Source organism: Diadema antillarum, unplaced genomic scaffold, assembly GCF_040938485.1.
Source record: "Diadema antillarum isolate AM-2024a unplaced genomic scaffold, OU_Dant_1.0 seq00000462_RagTag, whole genome shotgun sequence".
NCBI lineage: Eukaryota > Metazoa > Echinodermata > Echinoidea > Diadematoida > Diadematidae > Diadema > Diadema antillarum.
The window spans coordinates 961807-983072 of NW_027271433.1; the positions used below are offsets into that span (position 1 = coordinate 961807).

General features: G+C 38.2%; 2 protein-coding genes across 2 annotated transcripts; one reads left to right on the top strand and one right to left on the bottom strand.

Moving 5' to 3' along the window:
• Positions 1–1214: 1214 nt before the first annotated feature.
• LOC139733150 (uncharacterized) lies at positions 1215–9602 on the top strand. Its single transcript, XM_071643990.1, has 3 exons — positions 1215–1531; positions 7024–7132; positions 8758–9602. The coding sequence occupies exons 1-3, from the start codon at positions 1252–1254 to the stop codon at positions 9566–9568; spliced, it is 1200 nt and encodes a 399-aa protein (XP_071500091.1). The 5' UTR covers positions 1215–1251; the 3' UTR covers positions 9569–9602.
• A 5237-nt stretch (positions 9603–14839) lies between these two features.
• Positions 14840–20199, bottom strand: LOC139733151 (putative nuclease HARBI1). The gene is made up of 4 exons (XM_071643992.1): positions 19454–20199; positions 17885–18016; positions 16919–17011; positions 14840–15037 (listed from the first exon to the last, which is right to left on the bottom strand). The coding sequence occupies exons 1-4, from the start codon at positions 20044–20046 to the stop codon at positions 14845–14847; spliced, it is 1011 nt and encodes a 336-aa protein (XP_071500093.1). The 5' UTR covers positions 20047–20199; the 3' UTR covers positions 14840–14844.
• Positions 20200–21266: the final 1067 nt, after the last annotated feature.

The following is a 21266-nucleotide window of genomic DNA, read 5'->3' on the forward strand; positions in this document are numbered from 1 at the left end:
CCCGTACTGACACAAAGATCCTGCCATCCACAGACCAAGCGTTTACTGTTTTGGGATGTTTGTGTGCCGTGTTGAGCAGTGCAGCGTTTGTTGATGTCAGATCCTCGATGTAGGAGGAGGGGCATTGGCAGAGTTCATATGAAAAGAAAGAGATGCTATAGAAGAACTTCATTATAAACGGGAGGTGGAAGGGGTGCTGTCAGCACAGAAGGATGCGGTGAATGAAGCTATGGAAACAAATTGACCAAGATGAGTTTCGAAACGTGCACATACACCGTAAGATACTAGAAAAAAATGATTCTGCTCCCCAGGCGAAGCTGAAATGTAGGTCGAAATGGTCGAAATGCACCCTGTAGTGTCTCATCACAGCCAGCTTACTTCGCCCTTCTCCTTCAGCTCCCACATAGCTTTGGCTTGGACCTCCTCCATTTCTAGACACTTCGCTGGTCCTGTTGGTTGATTTTTCATCAGTCGCCTGTTCAGTGACCTCTTCTGAGTGTGTAGTTCAGCGCTTTTTCCCTTCCATGAGGTCGAAACTTTGGAGTATCCATGGCTGCAGATCTAAGTTGTCATTATTAAGGAGTACAAAAAGCGCCATTTACTGAATACTTCATTTCATTGATAATTTAGGTAATATTTTAATTGCAAGAAGGTTTATGTCTACTTTTCTACATTGATCTCAAAATTCCAATGCAACTTTATGCGTCACTGTTTGGACCTCTTTTCATGCCTGCGAGTGTAGATGATGAAATACGGGAAGAATACTGTTGTAGTTGTCATCACTGTTTTTATTTGTGTTCCAAACTCCTTATGCCCCTTTCTCTCTTTCCTTCTCTCAACCATTAGCTTCTTCCAATTGTCCAGAGACAGCTGTTGAGTATGCTGACAATACCAGTTAACTGCAATACTTGGAATGGTGTTCGTGTAGGTCCCAGGGCCGGTATTCAAATCCATACTTAAGTTAAGTCTGTTATTGAGCTTAGGATTTTACTTGGCTAAGTAGTTTACTTAAGTCGTATTCAAATGCTGAGCAAAGATTTGGCTTAAACTTAGCGAAGATCGATGACATCGCCCGAAGATAAGTTTTTTACTTATGACGTCACAATTTTTGCGCGATGTCTTGGCCAAAATGGGCAGACGATCACCGCTGCGCTGTGCGACGATTTCCTATGGGAAATTACGTGTTAATTGTTTTTCGCACAAACCTTGTCTAACGTATGTATTCCTACTCGGAGATCATAGCTATCGAAGATGATGGAAGGCGACGAGAGAAGAAAAAAGAATTTCAGTGAAGTGGAGAAATATGAGCTGGTGGAGGGGTATAGGGAGTTCGAGGCCGTCCTAAAACCTAAACTTGGCCAGACCGTGACACATAAAGATAAAGAACGGGCCTGGGCGGCAATCACCAGCAGGGTGAATGCTGTATCAAGGGTGAGGAGGTCGGTGCCCGAGATTAAAAAAAAATGGAACAACCTTTCCAGCACTATGAAAGAGCACCGTTACCAGGAAAGACAGGAGATGTCAAAGACAGGTATGTTGATTTATTTGATTTATTGGAATAATGAGGTGATATATAAGTAATATGTTACGTGAATGTAGAGAGGAACATATGGAACAAATCGTAGATGGCGCAGTAAGAATAACAAGAAAAGGTCAAAATTGGGTCAAATCTTGCGCTTGCGCACAGCAATTTTAGCCCTTTTCACGATCGACCTGAAGCTCTGCGCTGTCTGTGAAACTGCTCACAAATCACGGTTTTTGTCGGCTGCATACAGTATCAATTTTACTTTTAAAGACAAGTTAGGTCTAGACTACTCCGTCAAAACTTCCAGCAAGCGAGGACGATTTGTATCAGCTTATCTTTCGATTGTTGGATTTGTCAGTACAGCTCGGGCTCAAGGCGCAATTCAACCATCACTCTGTCAGTCATCCTGCACGCGGGCCACTGGCAGCGCTGCCCCAGTTGGGTTCATAGGGTGTTCGGTGAAAGCCTCTGCATCATGCATCATCAGTTGCTCCTGTGCAGCTGCATGCTGTGATTAAACTACAGTACATGTAACCCACATACTAGTAGACTCTAGTCTCCTGTTCTGAGTGATACTAGTTTGAGGGTTCTTCGGATCTCGTTCAGCAAAGAAATAAAGCTAAGTTTTCATTCTACATTTGATTTTTTTTTTCAACATTGAATATGTAACGGGCTATAGAATATTGTTAGCCTATGCATGCACAAAATGGCCAAATACAAGTCAAGGGTAATCGGTAATGAAGTAATGTGTGGTGCTTCCATTCATTTTTGAATATCTGTTTCAGGAATACTTTCTAAATGATCAATGCAGCTTGTTCGATTCCATTTTCAAACAAATGTGATTTTTGTATTTTCTACAGTGTAATTGAGGAATCACAGTTTAACAAGTTAGAATTAGGTCTAGAACTAGTGTTCTAACCGTTAGATCTCAATCTTAAGATTCACAGAGTATTTTGGATGTGTGATTGATGAACTTCTAAATATTTTTGTATGTGCACATTGACCGCATACTGCACATATTATGCAAATTAAATTATGCACGTTTTCTTCGGTATGTATCACTTTACAACTACAAACTGCTGAACGGAAACTGGGACATGTAGATGTACGGTATTTGTAAGAGTTTAATAATATACTGTCTAAGTTAGATTTAGGGTTAGCCGGTATAGCCTGAAGTTAGTGGCGTGGCAGTGTTGACCGATAAATATGTCGAATTGGTCGAGGAATTTCACTTTTTTTTTCCGGTATTGACAATAGTTCTTCATTTCCTACCACAGCAGGGCCCTGAAGCATTTCTTTAGGTCCCAATTCCACGTTGTGAGGCAATGTACAATTGTAGTTTGTACTGATACAGATTGTAAATATCCACAGCCCTCGTTCACAATTCCCCTCCTGACCAACAATGTCAATGAAAAAAGTGAAGTTCCCTGACTAATCGAATCTGACATATTTATTGGTCAAGACCATAGACATATCAATTAAAATTACTAGACGGAAAGCTTTGTGATACGTCAGCATGTTAAGCATTGTTCTCGGACCGGCCCACTGGAATCAATTGAACGCACATATAGAGGGTCACTGAATGGCTGAATAATTCATCGTTAGTGGACGGTGGTGACGTCACGGGCATACATGTAGCTGCGTTGTGTGTGGCGCACAACAATAAGACCAGCACGTATCAAGAACGAGGCTCAGGCATTCAGTAATGACATTGGTTAGTTTTGTGTGTGTGTAATTTGTAATCATGAATGACAATTTGTTTACAAATTCGATATAAACCTGTGACCTATTTTCTTTACCTGTGATCACGTGAGCATTCGCAGTTCGCTGACCCAACAGTTTTTCAAATTGCGTCGCAGTAATTAAAACAGTTATTGCGCGTATCATCTAACAAAATGAATTATTCAGTGACCCTCTATTTGTGCGTTCAATTTATTTTTACAAAATGGCAGGGCTTGACCCCCCTGGTCAAGACTCAAGTGGCAGTGATGACAGGATCACATATACATTGTGTTGTGATGTGCATCATATAGACATGGAATGGTGTATGTATTTATCACCATTAATTCATTGACAATCACACGAACCAACAAATTGGTCCCTGTTGGGCGCAAACACAATTTCGAGGAAAAGGAGGATAAAGTTTGGGCGGGTTTCGTATTTGTTTTGTACATATAAAATGAACTGTATGATCCACACTATAAAGAATATCCCTTGTAAGAAAGCCTGAATTCTGCTGCTTACTATGATGGTAGTATAAACCTTATACAGTCAAAAATTTGATTACTTCAGCAATGTAAAGTGAACCTCGTTACATGCACTGTGGTAAATGTAATGATTCAATGGTTTACAGACCGGGAAGTTAATGTGCATGATCTTCGAACCGTCGAATCACTAAGATTGCATTGGATAGCAAATGATGAGCGAGACTAGAGACTACATGTAAAAGTGGCAAATGCTAGCCCTAACCCTATCCCTAACCCCACCTCTGCAGGCATAGGTATAATTGCATTACACCTATGGCTGCTTGGCATTAAGTTCTGTAGTGAACTAATACTGAATGAAAAAAGAAAATGAAATTCTGCTTTTTCCTTAAAAAAGCAGTCATTGACATATTCAATGTTTCAATTTCAATAAAACTTAAGATAAATGTGAAGCAGTATAAGTCAAGAATGATTTGGTTTGTAAAAGGTTTTGGACTGTATTGTCAGATATTTTTTGTAACTGGTATGTTTTTAGTCAAATAAAAGTAGAAAAGCAGGAACAGAAATAACAGTGTTTGGGTTTACCTCGGACATCAACTTCATTTGGTAAAATCAAATATCAATGGCATTTTCACTTGGAGAGAATTCACAGATTTGTTTTTTTCCATTTTTCTCAGTCCCACCTGTGCTGTGTACCACACAGTTGTACCATGGACCTACTACAAATGGACATTCATCACTCGTTAAGTAATTCATGCACCTGTTTCTGTCAAAAGCGTCACAAAAACATTTTAAGCGTGCTTTCCTGCTTTGATCTTACCATCACCCGCCGACAACCAGCCTGGATAAAAACAAGACGACGCTTTGATAAATCTAAAAACTGATGCGCAGAAGATAGTAATTCTCTTAAATCAAGAAAAATGCATGTGCAGTTGTAGTGTACATTGGGGAATTATCGCTCAAGTAATTTCATTTGTGAAATGCGCGTACTTTGCAAGAGAAAGCAATTATTTTGACAGGTTGATTGTGATTTGTAATCTAATTTCCCTCATTTTTCGCACATTGTTCCAGAGTAAACATGGACAGTAACCGTAGATGACATGTATGTCTTGTCATTAAGCCATGTTTCATGCTTGTCCACAAGTGTCCACTTCAGTAATTTTCAATTTTGTGGCAGGAAAACTGTCATGTTTTCGGGTTTGCTGCTCCCTTTCATCGGTATTTATTCAAAGGCAGTTGAGTCAGAAAAGGTACCTCAGCAAAATAAGACTGCAATGAGGGAAATGGTTCTTTTGTCAATGACCATGCACGATTGCACAAGCGTCATTATCCCAGCACCTGAATGTACGCATTAAGATGCACATAATCAGGTGGCAGCGGTGATGATGGGATCAAAAAAAGACCTTCGTTTCTAGTCCATGTATAGTAGGTCCATGGTTGTACATAATAGCCAACAGTGTACACGTGCCCTAACCCTACCCTATACCCTAACCGTAACCGTAACATTAACCCTAACCTACTTTCCAGTCTTTAGTCTTGCTCATCGTCAGACGCCCCGATCGCAGTTTAGTGCGTGCCGTCACAAAGGTGAAATCGCTCGTCTAACATACTTATGAGCGTTTCTGTGTTTGTGTGAATGTTTACGTGTGAGTGTATACATTTGTGTGTTTATATGCATATGTGTGTATGTGTATGTGTTTCAGTGTATGTGTGTGTGTGTTTGTGTGTGTGTGTGTCAGTATGTGTGTGTGTGTATGTGTCTGTTAGTGTGCTTACAAGTGTATATGATACGTGTGTGTTTGTGTCCATGTGTGTATGTGTGTGCATTTGTGTCTGATGCGTGTGCATTTATGCATGTGTACGTGTGCGTATACAGTGTGTATGTGTACATGTGTGTCTGTGTGTATGGTGAGTTCTACATGTGTGTGTGTTAGTGTTTAGTTTGTGTGTGTGTTCGAGTGTTTGTATGTGTGTGTGCATATACATGTATGTGTATATATGTGTATGAGTGTGTCTGAGTGTGTGTATATGTGTGGTTGTGTGAATGTGTATGTGTATGTGTATGTTTTTGTGCGTGTATTAGTGTGTGTTTGTGTTTGTATATAGTAATATACGTACAATGTATATGCATGTGTGTGCGTGTGTGTGTGTGTGGGCGAGCATGTGTGTGTATATTATGTTTATGATGCAGGTTTGGAGGCACGCGCACATAGTACATACACATGTTTCGATTCGCGGTCAGGGCCAAATTGTACTTGCAATTTTATCTTAATTGACATTATATTATGACTTTAAAAATTGAAACAGAACAGTCTTTTGTTTGAACTATGTAAAAATGGGAAAAAGTGAAAATCCAATATGTTGACCATTTTTGATGGATTCGTCGGTTCATGTGATCGTCAATGAATTGTTTCGCAAGCTAGAATGTCAGTTTAAAGTATTTGGATGTAGGCTTGGGCCAAAAATTTGAATATTTGCAAATAACAAGTGTATGGTGTTAAGGAAAAAGATCTTCATGCATAATATATAATGGCCCAGACTCCAGCCAGTCAAATTTATAGCTGATCAACATATATTTGAGGACATTAAATTAATAAGCCAGTTCGGAGAAAGCTCATGTGCACATGGGTACAAATGACCTTTCATTTTTCGCAGTTGGTTAGGCACTTAACTGAATTCAAAGTGACAACTTAACTGAATTCAAAGTGACATAATGCAGCAGCTTGCCCAACGTAGCAATTTATGGAACTCGTATTCTAACAAAGAATGAACCTGTGTAGATGAAGTGACCAGGATGGTTTGTCAATCAACACTTTGGGAAGCATCTATTTCATTGTGCTGTTTTGAATACATTAACAATCTTTTTCTGTTAACATTGCCAAATACCAGGCTTGCTGTCAGGTGGATGTACTGTCAGGCACTATTTATAAGGATTCCATGAATAATCATAACATTACATTTGCTTATCTCGGTGAAATAAAAAACCAGCTTGTCTCTCGGTACAAATGACCTTTTTCTGCTCATGCTCAAACTGGAGCTCTGAACTGGCTTATTTTACTAGACATTTTAAAATTTCCTTATAACCTGGGGGCCAGTGCAATAATGAGAGGAGGTATCTGCCTTGTCTAAAAAGTAATGTCACACGCACAAACACACACACACACACACGCACATGCAAACTTAGCTCAAGAGCTTGTTATAAAGTGATTCTCATCTGAAATCGGCAGGACGTAGACTATATGTTTACAAAGTTATCGTCACCTGTGTCTTCTGTTTTTCTCATGTTGATTTGAGGTGGTGGAGGACCGGTCTGTGTAATGACTGACATTGACGAGAGAGTTGAGAATGCCATTGGAGCCAACTCAGCAGCCTTGATTGGCATCCTCAATGGAGCAAATTCCTTGTAAGTTATTTTTCAACCAAATCTCTTGGAGTGAACCTGAGTTTCTTGTTTTGTTATGTAAAAAATAAAATCCAATCATCAATGAGTATGATATTGTGTAAAGTCTTTATAACAAGGACCTCTTAACAAGGAAATTTGGGTTATTGTATTAATATTCTGTTACAGTGTACTGTAAAACGAGGAATTTTCGCGTGCTCTTTAATTTCACGAGCGCCAAGATTCGCGAAATTAAAATGCACGCGAAAGTCCTTGTTTACACTATATGCATTGAATGCCAGTGGCACTTGGAGAATATTTAATGCCATGAAAAAGGCTGTCGGCTCCAATTTGCGAAAAATTCATGCCGCGAATATATCATGTTTTACAGTATATCAGTATTCAAGAAATAATTAAAAAAAAAAATAATTTCATTTTTATCTCAGAAATATAGGTATATATATTTCTTTATCCGATATTTTGTTATGTCAAATCTCTTTCTATTGAATTTGCACTGTATCAGTACAAAGTGATTCAAAATTTAATGTACAAGATGTATAAGATCTACAGAATTTTTTTTTTAGGGGAATACATGTATGAAAATTTAATAAACATTTATAAATGAAATTTTAATATGTCACATTCTGGGGGGAGCATTTCCTGCTAACACATTGTAATGATGGTATTACAAATTGTGTTGCTATGATATAACCAACTCATTCGAATATTCATAAGGAAGGGTTAAAGCACAGAAATGGTTTTGGTAAGTTAACTTCAAAAAAATAAAACTTGTTCAGTATTTGATAAAGCGCCCACTGAACAATAAAAAAATAAAAATTAAATCATTTTAGATACAAAATAGCAGTATCAAAGCAAATCATGACTCCTTGATGAATTGCCTTTATAATCATCAAATATCTAATTTTCTTTTTAAAAATTATATCCAATTTAATAAAACTATCATTGTATTTTAATAAAATTTAATGAAATGTGAAATTAAAAAATATCCGTACTAGTTTATTGATTTGATTTTTGTCATAGTTGGCCTATTGTATAAAGGGAAATTTCTTTTTAAAAAATGACTTGTTAATGGTACCTTTTTAATGATAATATTGACTGGCCTGTAAGAGATAGGACACTATATTGCCCGATTTGAAATCAAATATTGCCCAAGCAATATTTGTGGGCAAAATTTGATTTCAGAGAGGGTAAAGATATAGTCTGGCTGTTTGAAGGCCAGTCAATACTACTATTATTAAGTGGAAATCCTGAAAATTGTGTCAAATGATTAATAAAATGAATGTAGAACCGAAACAATAACCACCGCTCCCTTGATCATACAACTTGAATGGGACGTATGACATAAACAATGGGATATGTGTAGTTATGAATCAGGTACACGCTATTAAAGCATGGCTGTATGCAGCAGGGGAAGGGGGGGGGGGCATTCCCCCCCCCCCCACGTAAATTTTCAAAATTATGTATTTTTATTAATAATCATTTTAAATTTCCCTCAATTCGCCCAAAATAGGCATTATATTATTCAAATCTTGTAAAAGCTCTCAGAGCTACAACTTGTACAGTTTACTGTTTGTGGAAATATGGCAATATTATTAAAACAATTTTGTGATTTCTCACTTTTCTTGCAGGCGTGGACTGATACCAGTCCGACAAGCTGCATCATCAGCTGAAGTCCCACCACCACATAGGAGAGCCCCATCACCAGCAGCTGGAGCCCCACCACCATCACCACCACCACTACCACAAGCTGGAGCCCCCCTGCCACCGGTAGCAGCTGGGGCCCCCCCGCAACCGGCAGCTGCAGCTAGAGCCCCCTTGCCACCACCAGCAGCTGGAGTCCCTACGCAACCTCTCACAGCTAGAGCCCCCCTGCCACCGACAGTACCTGGAGCCTCCTTACAACGAGCAGCAGCAAGAGCCCCCCTGCCACCAGCAGCAGCTGGAGCCCCACCACAACCGGCAGCAGCAAGAGCCCCCCTGCCACTGGCGGCAGCAGCTGGAGCCCCACCACAACCATCAGCAGCTAGAGCCCCCCTGCCACCTACAGTACCTGGTGCCTCCTTGCAACGGGCAGCAGGTAGAGCCCCCCTTCCACCAGCAGCAGCTGGAGCCCCACCACAACTGGCAGCAGCTAGAGCCCCCCTGCCACTGGCAGCAGCTGGAGCCCCACCACAACCATCAGCAGCTAGAGACCCCTTGCAACCGGCAGCAGCTGTTGCCTCACTGCCTGGGAAGTCAAACAAGAGGCGTAAGTCAGAGGGCCAACTCTACAACACATACCTGGAATGGGAGATAAAGTGCTCTCAGGAGAAATTCAAGAAACTTCAAGCGGAGCAGGCGAAGTTGGAGCTAGAGAAGGAGCTGCTCACCTTGAAAATAAAAAAGGTGAAGATGGACATTGATGGAGAACACTTTCTCCGGTCTCTTACTGAACAGTAAGGATGCCAAGGGTGTGGCAGTCTATGGTTAGGCCCCCCCCCCCCCCCCCCCCCCAAAAAAAAAAAAAAAAAAAAAAAAAAATTGTATGCCCTATGCGACCAACAGAAAATCCTGGAAATTTTGGCTCGGGTTTTTTATTTATTTATTTTATACTATTTCAATTTTTTTTCCCACAGTTTTCATCTTCTACAAATTTGTGATCTATTTTTAACGCAAAATGAAAAATGTGTTTAAAAACATAAATACCTAAAGAAAAACAGATGAAAGAAAACAACAAAATACCGACCCTCTTGGATTTTGGTAATTTGTACTTTTTAATAAGGTCAAGCAAACATATTTTTTTGGGGGGTGGCCTTTTGCGTAGACGCTTGAAATGTGTATCACCTACTGCCAATTGATATATCTTGTTCATTTGGTCATCATTAAATAAATGACCTCTGTACCTTGGCCTGGCAGGGGTGTCACTATTGAAATCTAGAATGTATGAGCCCAGTCTCATTTATGGTTTTGCATATGTACTCTCATGTTGAAAGATGTGTATGTAAGTATGCTCCCTCTTCCACCACACCTGGGCATGTTTCAAAATTGTTGATTTATATCCTTTGGGATCATGGGTGGGCTCAATTACATTCAAGTTACATTTCTGATTACATTCCAGAGATGATTCAAGGACTTAAAAGACTAATAGTCATTACAATATCCTGCCAAAGCAAAGCTACATTGTAACCTATTGTCCTGTTAATGGTAGAGGATCCCATTTGCAGGTTTAAAGCCTGATAATTTGCAAACTTAGTGCCATTTTAAAGTAAATATCGATAGAGAACCATCATACATTTAATGTAAGTTATTGTAATAATAATGTAATTTATGATAATTGATTGATATTTAATTTCATGTGGGGTTAACTCCGAATTCAAAACAAGGAAAAGTAGAAATTACGCGATGCGTAACATATGTCCCCGCCGGAAGTAGCATTTAGTGGCAAAATGTACAATATAGGTAAAAAATCAAGGTCAAAGAAGTCAAAGGTCAAAATTCTGTGTAGAAGTTTTGAAGCCCTCACCTAGTGCCATCACCAAGCAAACGGAATCGAAATCGGGTTAGAAATGGCGAAGGAGTAGCATTTTGTATTCAATGTACAATATAGGTAAAAAACCAAGGTCAAACGTCAAAGAAGTCAAAGGTCAAAATTCTATGTAGAAGTTTTGAAGCCCTCACCTAGTGCCATCACATAAAGCAAACGGAATCAAAATCGGGTTAGAAATGGCGAAGGAGTAGCATTTTGAAGCAAAATGTACAATATAGGTCAATGGTCAAGGTCAAAGGTCACAACTGAAATTTTGTGTAGAAGTTTCAAAGCTCCCATGTAGTGCTATCACATAAAGCAAACAGAATCAAAATTGGCTCATAAATGACAGAGAAGTAGCAAATTGAACAGTTTGATCACACACGGACGCACAGACGGACGGACGGACGGACAGACGGACGGACGGACACACACACGTACGGAGCCCTGCTCGAACTCGTTCGGCGGGGACAATTAAGGAAAATCTAGGATATATTTTTGCTTCCTATTCCTGTTCTATGAAATATTGTTAGTTTAAACTTCACAGATGTTGTTCTGGGGTCAGAAGCCATCTGTAGAAGAAATTTGGGAAAGATTTTCAGTGGCTTGCAAGTTGCAAATGGGATCCCCTGCATGTACCTTTAAGAATTGCTCTGGCTAATCCTGGAATGTCATTGAAAATGTAATTGAATGTAACTAGAATGTATTTAAGAATGTGATTGAAACCAACTCCTTTTTGGATTGAATTTTATGGCAAATGTGCCTCTCATTTTTGATCCTGGAGTAGGTAGCTACAGGGGAAACTCGGTATAACGAACACTGCTATAACGAGATATCGGTTATAATGAAGAAATTTTCCCGATCCCAAATTTCCTCCACACAAGTCTATGTAAAATGCTACTCTTATAGCGAGATCGGCTATAACGAAATAACTGCTATAATGAGATAAATTTCTGACTTCCAAACAAAGAAAAACAAAGCCAATCAAACCTGCTATAGCGAGTTAAAGCAAAATGTCTTCAGTAAAGCTTTACTTCGCCTGTGCTATCATCTTCCGAGATTGTAAAGCTTGATGTGCCGAAAACTGTCTTGTACACACATCATTATTTTCCTTCAGTGCACTCCAGCTAGCACTGCATGTTGTACGTGTAAGTGTGTGTGTGCGCGCACACTGATGCATGCAAAAAATGTGGTGGGACAGCCATATGTATACATCACATCATCATGACGTTTAGCAGGTGTGAGGAAATCTGATGCTGTGATTGGCTTTCTACGTGGGGAATTCCCCATCTTCACACACACGCAGTCATAATGTACGTATACAGAATGTGTCACACAAACACACAGCATTGTTTAGACCATATTCAAGCTTTCCATACAACACACACCCATACTATAACCACATACCAATCCACAGACGATCTTGCATGATACAATCGCAAGCTATACAAATTTACAAATTCAAACATCTATAATTAAGAAACACATTATTGATATTGGATTTCCTTGGCAAAAAACATCTTCTTACCCATAAAGGTGAGTAATTCCCTCACAAACAATATCAAGTTATTAGTATTGATTGAAATATGATGGGTAGTCCCACATGTGCAAATTAATGTCTTTATGTTATGCTTTCTTTTATGCCTACTGATATAACGAGATATCGGCTGTAACGAGGAAAATGACTCGGTCCCGACCATCTCGTTATATTGAGTTTCCACTGTATTAGCTTACATTCTTCTGTATGCATAGTGAGAGCATGCATGTGTTTTGTAAAATGTAAGAGCATCTCCCCAAATGTAATTTTTTCTAAATTTGTCGCAGGCTACAAGAAATGATCATGTCAGATGGAGTCAACAAAAATAACCTTATTTCACCTTTTATGTTCATATTCTATTCAATCAATTACGTATAATACAGATCATGAAATAACATCTATTCAGCATACCATTTTCCAAATGCACATTCCCTAATATTTGAGTATATTCAGGAATATTCTGAAAGGTTCCATTATTCTAATGAAATTATTTGTTGCCAGGACTGCATGTTAAATCAAGTAGCAGCTGTGATACTTCCCTAAAGTGAGAACTTACATCGTTTGCAAGAAAATTTTTGAAATATGTTGGTTATGACTTGTTAGGGAAGATAATTTATTGAAACACGCCCTGTATAACAACAACAACAACTCTATTTCCAGTGTTAAGGGGAAAGTTTCTGTCTTCTATCATTGTCCATGGGAGCACAACTTTCAGCATATTGTAGGGCATTTTCCCCTTAAACAGATTTCTAGGTTGATGGATTAAAGTCCATTGTTCGGTTTAATTAAGTTTCCCCTTAAAGTGAAATCTAACCTTCAGTGATGGGGATGATAATAATGATAATAATGAAGGTAATAATAATGATGACAATAATAATGATAATGATTACAGTGACAATAGTATATGTAATAATGATAATAACAATAGTAATGAAAATACATTGGAAACTCGATATAAGGAGATCTAATATGAATGAATACCCATATACAGGGGACTCGCGTTATAACAAACACAGGTACGTGTATAACCAGATTTCAGTTCAAACGTAGCCATTCCCATCCCAACAGATAAGAGAAAAGCAAATATTCCCAGTTATAACAAAAATTATTTTTAACAATAAAAGTGCCGGTCCCGAAGGACTTCGTGATAATATGAGTCTTCTGTAACAACGTAATTGTTCAGGTCCCACTGACAATATTTGCTTTGCATTGTCTTGTTTATTAATAATTGTTATTTTTTACGAGATACAATGGAAAATAGCGCGTAAAAATTTTAGGTTCCAATGACCTCCCTATAACGAGTTTCCAATGAAATGGAATTTAGCAATAATTACATGTACAGGAAAACCCCGTAATAATGAGGTGCGATATAACGAGATACCGTCTTTAACGAGGATATTTTACCAGTCCAATTTTCAATTGGACATATTGAAATGTTAAAAAGATGCATATAATGTTTATAACGAGGTACAGGTTGTAACAAGGAAAAATTGGCAGTCCCAATGACCTTGATGTAATGGGGTTTACCTGTGGTAAATGACGCATAATGGCAACCCATGTCAATTTATCACAGACACACAAAGTAATTTTTTCAGATTCTTTGATAAATTTCAGGGATTGTTCATGAGCAGAAGAAATAGTCGCATTTTTATCCTTCTCTTTGGAAAGAATTTAAAACTGGTATACGATTTCATAAGTATTAATATTGTTGAATATATCTATTGACTACATGATATAAAGAGGGTAGCCAAAGGGGGGCCAAAAGGAAAATTAACCCTTACCTCCCCCCCCCCCCCCCCATAATGTTTTTTCTGTGTTTTATTGTTACATGCGAACCGACATATAGAGCCAATGTAAGGACGAAATAGTATTAAAAGTAACCAAGAAAATTATCGAAAAATTTTCCTCTTTGGTAGTTTAAAACTTTAAAATTTTATAAATTTGCTTGTGCCGCTCGCAATCTTTCACAATTCTGTATATTTGCGTCTCGTCAGCAGGTATTTATGCATGCTTGTAATGATAAACTGTATTACAATTTGGTATACAATATTATATACAATGCCTGCTGATAATTACAACAGCATATTCTATAATTGTACTTGCAAATTATCTTAGTAAGAACACAGAATACTCCTTGTTTTTGAGATGCAAGTACCAATATAGAAAATGGGTGAAATAATCATGGCTTTGGGTTTTGATGGGGAGCTTTCCTTCATGATGTCAAATGATGAATATTTCCTTAGCTCGTTCTGATAACAGTGTAACAACTGTACCAGTAAAATCATTCAAATATATAACATGCTATCAACTTGCAATGTGACTAAACAAAAGAAAATTCAAAACTCTGCCCCTCAAAATTTTAGACATAACAGTACAGCATACCATTGGCGATACAGTGATCTTTTCGGTACAAATGAGCTAACTGTTGTGTCTATTTCACTTGTATTCTTATACTTTTCAGCTGCAAGTAATAGTTTAACAGTTGCCTAGGTAACAAGGATTGTACAATACGTTCATCATGGTATTAGATTGTGAGTGATAATTACATACTTCACGAGGAGGCGTGATCAACATTAATTTAGAGCCTGCAAAAGGATATATCTTTTTACGAAATTATCCAGCCACATAGATGTATCCATCCACATAATTATTCCATAATTGTGTGCATTCTAACTAAAAGTGGGATTCTACTATGTGACGTCTGTAGGCCCGTGGAACGTTGTGATTCATTCCTTGATGTAGTTCCTGATCGGGTTGATCATATCCCTGGATGTCCTCGGCAATGAGTGGAATCCTCATGTCTTTGGCAAGGTTGTGTAGAATGGCACATGCTGCTACTATGCAGCTGGCTTTCTCAGGTTTGTACCTATAATGTAGATGGATGTGCAAAGCTCTCATAAAGCTCTATACAAAAAAAAAAAAAAAAAAAAAAGGAATTATGGAAAAATTTATTATTGAAATTTTCGCCATCTACTTGGTAAAGAAGAGCATCTACACACAATTTACAAGTCGATATGATTGAGAGGGTATGAATCCACAAATCTGACAGTGAAAGATTGACTTAAATCAGTGGCGTATCTAGCGGGGGGCAAGGGGGGGGGGGGGGGGGGGGGCATATGCCTCGGGCGCCACTTCAGGAGGGCGCAGAAAAAGGAAAAAGAAAAAAGGGGAAACCTTTGTATTTAAATGCTTATTTTTGAAGGGGTATATATCATGATTCCCCTCCCCCCCCCCCCCCAAGAAAAAAAGAGGTGGGGGACGGTGTTCATGCGTTATCACCCCCCCCCCCCCCTCCTCCATCATCCCCCTCATAACTGAAAAAAAGTCTAATCATTTCCTACCTGCGCAAATATGAAGAAAAATATGGGGAAATGCCTCGCTGAACTTGCTTACACAAACTCGTATGCTTTGTCAATTTTTCAGTTATTCAATATAAGTGATTCATAAAGCCAGTCATCATCACAATATTAATAATTACTTAAATTATCAACCAAATATTGAAGAGAATCATGTGTTTCCTATATACGTCATATATTTCCCCTATATCCTGATTAGAATTATACAATATGATAATCAAATATTCCGTGCCCTTAAGCTGAAATACCTAAATTTTAGGCTCGCTCGCAAAAATTTGAAACTTTATTTTTCAGCTCCCCCCCCCCCAAAAAAAAAAAAACCCATTAATATCTATTTCTCTCATATTTTCCACTGGCGAATAACCCTTTTTAAGAGCTTGAAAATGTATATTGTGCACTGTTTTTCAGTCGCCAATAATACGAAAGTTGTGGAAGTTTGAAGTTGGTGTAAATTCATATAGCAATGATATGGCTCACAATGTTATTGAACTTGCACAATATCAATATTAGTGTTGTGATCCCCTCAGCAACGATTTGTCAAGTAGACGATCTAATTAAAAATATATACATGTATATCCAGCCTTTCTAATAATATTTTAACTTCACTCATCCTGGAATGTATGATACATCATGTATAGAATAACAATCAGACTTAACCTTAAAAAAAAAAGAAAATTAGGGATTTCTTAATTGATTAGGGAGTTGTCGGAGAGGGAGAAGGTGAAAGTGCCACTGGGCGTGTTTCTAATTGGTCACCCCTCAAAACCAAACTAATTTTCACAGTTTTCTCGGACACGATATTCACTTTTTAGGGAGGTATCACATGTCCTCATTGATAAAATATCAATTCCCTTCACATGTTTCATCATCTGTAAAAGCCAAACTTTTTATAGAATATCATTTTAAAAGGTACGACATGGTCGGTTTTTGCAGCACTGCACAAATTGAAAAAGGATAATTTTGAAGATATTCTTATATATTGAAGTACAATGATATTGATTTAATAAATGTATCTCCGATTAAAAAATGACAGCCAAATCAAAACGAAATTCTGTCCCGCGCGTACGTCCAACATGCTTTACGACAATTTTAAAACAGGCCCCACTGTGAAAATTACACCCCTTGAAATATGTATGTATTTTCAATTTTCTTGAAACTGTACTGCACTTACAACTTTCTTAACTTTCTTATTTGATGGATTTTACCCCAAAAATTATCACTGTGCAGTTGCCATTTCATGACTAAAGCAAAATTTCTTTTTATATAATGTCAATACAATATGCCAGTTATTTATTAATATGATATTTTTAAAGCTTAGATATATTGATAGTGTGCTGTCATCCACCATTTGTGCAGAATATTTGAATAGATCTTTTAGTTCTATTTTTTACCTTAATTCACCATGAAGGCAATGAAACCTTCTCTTCAGTTGACCAATTCCTCTCTCCACGAGACAGCGTGTTCGCTTATGTGCCAAGTTGTATCTGTGGTAACAATGGAGGAAAGCATTCACATAATACCTCATATGTGGTTATGCCTCATATTCTTGGTTCAACAAACAGGACCAAGACTAGTGTTCATTTTGTTGAAATATATATCCAAGGTAAATTTTACTGCTTCACAATGGTATTTTTTTTTTCTAATTGAAGATTTCGAAGATGAGAAAATTTCTTCGTGCATCTTTACAACTTACTACACCAGTAACAAAGCTATCAGCATCACCAACACACCCACACACGCACACACGCACACACACACTCACACACACACACACACACACACACACTCGTGCAATCACGTGTATTTCGAATCAAGTACAGTAATGTGTAAGGCAATAATGACACAAACACACAATCCATTCTCATATTATGTATTTGCACACTTGTAAGAATGCCCGACTTATGCTCTGGCATATGCAATAATAGCTCCCACGGGAATCACAATGCTAACCCTGAACCTAACCCTAGCCCAGTCCCTATCTTCAACCAAAAACCCTTTCATAATCATAACCCTAATTCTCTCGGATGAGAGATTTCGCCGGAGCAACTGTCGCCGGAGCATATTATGTCGGATTACCACTTGGACAGGCATAAAAATGCATTTAAACATAATGGGGATAGTCATTCTTAAATTGCACTTGTGGGTAGTTGCTCACGTCCCTGTCCACTCTAATTTTGCGTGCCATTTGTTAAACGTCCGTCCGTCCGTAACGCTTTAAAAACTGGCATAACTTTGCTCCAATGAGTCCAATTTTGACTAAACTTCGATTTTACAAGCTTCTCAAGATACCTAACTTTTTATGAAACCTCAAATTAATGCAATTATTCTTCATGAGTGTGGTTTTATGGAATTTATACCTTTCTTCTGCATCATCCGATGGACGAGCGATTGGAGTAAGAAGCCAGCACTTGAGAGGATAGCCACTGTCTCCTAGGAGGTGTCCTTCACTGTCCTGCAGTACCTCCTGTAGTCCACTCTCGCGAAGCACCCTAAAATGAATAATTTTCGACTTATCAATTAATTTTACACTCCTCTCAAGAAAAAAAAAAAAAGTTGATTACGTCTGCTAAATCAATAAATCAGAAAATGTGTGTGTGTGTTTTGTTTTTTTTTTTTGTATGGATATAAACTATGGCCATAATCAGCTTAAGCTTTCAAAAACTGAAAATATGTTTCCCCAACCAGTGGCTGATTTGGGGAATGGGGGTATGCACCCCCCCCCCCCCCCTACTTATGATGGAGGGGGAGGGGGATGGCCAGAACAAATATACCCCCACTTTTTAGGGGAAATTAGTTTCAAAACATGAAAATTAAGCGAATAACGGCATTGTTACTTCTATTGTCTGGAAAAACAAAGAAAAACAAAGCCAATCAAACCTGCTATAGCGAGTTAAAGCAAAATGTCTTCAGTAAAGCTTTACTTCGCCTGTGCTATCATCTTCCGAGATACTAATTTTGTTCTTAATTGCTTGAATATTGTGGAATAAATGCAAGTGGTTACCATGGCAACGCATTTACAGACGAACGCAAAAATCCTATCTTACACATATATTCCTCAATATCATAACTTCCTCTAAACTTTCATTTACATTGATTCAAAACTGTAGGACTTCGCGACGCAAGATTTTGCAACGGACCAACCACCGCCTGCCATCACACCGCTTCATATATTATGTATATATATATATATATATATATATATATATATATATACATATACATATATATATATATAATATATACATAATACATACATTATATATATATATATATATATATATATATATATATATGTATACCCGCTTCAAACTTCGTTTGGCGTGGATATAATAAAATGTTTGGAAATTATAACTACTATAGGCTTTCTATAGCTCAGTCGGTAGAGCACCGGTCTAGCAATCCGGAGGTCTCGGGTTCGACTCCCGATGGAATCCCATTTTCTTTGCTTACTTTTCCACTAAGAAATTATAACTATTTAGACTTAACTCATCAATCAATACAGCGAGAAGTGCAAGTATGGAATGCCTTACTCTTGTGTAACATCTGGTTCAAACTACAAATATTATGGAGTTAATCAGTTATAAATTTCGGTTACGTATCTGTTTTATGGTTTCATAGAGCACTGTGTTCACAATTACGTGCCAATGTTACATTGTTCATGCCCTTAATGCGTTGAGAATCTACTGTCCTTTTTTTTTTTTTTTTTTTTTTTTTTTGTTGAATACCCGGCATCTATTATTGTTTGTGCACGTATATGAAGACAAGTTTTGACTCATTATTTTGTTGCTGATTTCGGGGTTTCACTCTGACTGAAATTGAACTAACACTTTATGTGAGAATGTCCCATATACCACAGTGACACATGTTTTAAACAAAATCGAATCACAATGATTAATTAAATTTGAAAGATAGATGATTTTTATTACCTCGAATCATGAACACTTCCTGGCCATTGTGCATTCAGATTGATGATCTTTGCATCTGCGTCTAGCACTACCTGAACGTTGATGCTGTGAAAACGTTTGCGATTAACAAATTGGTGCTCATCCTCAGTTGGTGCTTGTATCTTGACATGAGTTCCGTCGATCAACCCGATCACGCCAGGAAACCTTGCTATCTGATAAAACTTCATCATGTTCTCCACTTGCTCATGTCCTTGAGGAAGGCGAACAAAGTGTGGTAACCTGTCGGTAAGTGCCGTGCAGACTGTCTGGACAATCCGTGATACAGACGCCTGAGAGATTCCAAGCGTGTCTCCGTCTGTTCTCTGGAAACATCCAGTGGCTAAAACATGAAGGGCTATGCAAACTTTGTCTATTGGGTCAATAGGATGGTTGTTATTTCCTTTCGGTGTGATGTCGTGTCGGATAAGATTAGTAATGTAGTGGATACCCTCCCCGTTGAATCTGTAGCGCTTGATTAATTCAACGTCATTGTAGATTTGCAACGGATGAAGTCGTCTGTGTATTCTCTCCCTTCCCAATTGGTAGTTCTCATGGAGATGGAGAAGAGCTGCCATGGCCACGTCTTCCCCAGCTCAAATCCAATTGCCAAGTGGCAAACAACCTACCAGCATTTCTTATCTTAAGTAACCTACGAGCATTTCTTATCTTAAGTATAATACTTAACATGAATGACGTCACTCTGCAATTTTATTACTTTAAGTAAAATACTTAAGTAATAAAATTGCGACAAAATCTGTCTTAGCCAAGTATAATACTTAGCGGGAACTGAATCGCATTTTTAAACAAATTACTTTTCTTAAGTAAAATACTTGATTTAAGTATAAGTATTTGACTTAAGTATGGATTTGAATACCGGCCCAGATGAGGTGACACTGACTATATACACATGATTGGTTTTGTTCTTGACTTGTACATTCTCCTTTATGATATCTCAGAAGTTTTGTAATTATACCCCCGCCAAACGAAGTTTGAAGGGGGTATATAGGAATCAGCGGGCGGTCGGGCGGTCGGTCGGGCGGTCGGGCGGTCGGTCCGTTGCAAATTTTGCGTCGCGAACTACTTCCTCAGTTTTCAACTGATTCCCATAAAACTTGGCACAGATGTGTGCCTTGGGTTGTAGATGTGCAAGACATATTTTTTGACAGTACCCAAAAGTACGTTGCCATGGTAACGGCATATTATGGGCAAAAATGGGTACAAATCTTGCGTCGCGAACTCCTCCCACAGTTTTTGATCAATTTTTATGAAATTAGGTACAGATGTTCATCTTAATATGTTAATGTGCAAGACACATATTTCCGCAGTGGCAAAAAGTGCGTTGCCATGGTAACGGCATGTTATTGGTAAAATATAGGGCAAAATGCTTCATGGCAAAACTGCTTCATCAGTGTTCTTCCAATTCTCATGGAATTCATATTGAATGTTTGTCTTAGGAAAAAGGTCAGCATGACACATTTCTTGACAGTGACAAAAAGTATGTTGCCATGGTAACAGCTCGCATATTATGAGCCAAAATGATGGAAAATTTTGTGTTGCAAACTACTTCCTCAGTTTTTGCCCAATTTCCATGAAACGTGGTACAGATGTGTGCCTTTGGTTGTAGATGTGCAAGACGCATTTTTTGACAGTACCCGAAAGTACGTTGCCATGGTAACGGCATATTAATGGCAGAAGATCACGGAAAGATCTTGCGGATTTAACTACTTCCTCAGTTTTTTGACCAAAGCTTATGAAATGTGGCACACACCTTGATCTTGGTGGGAAGATGTGGAAG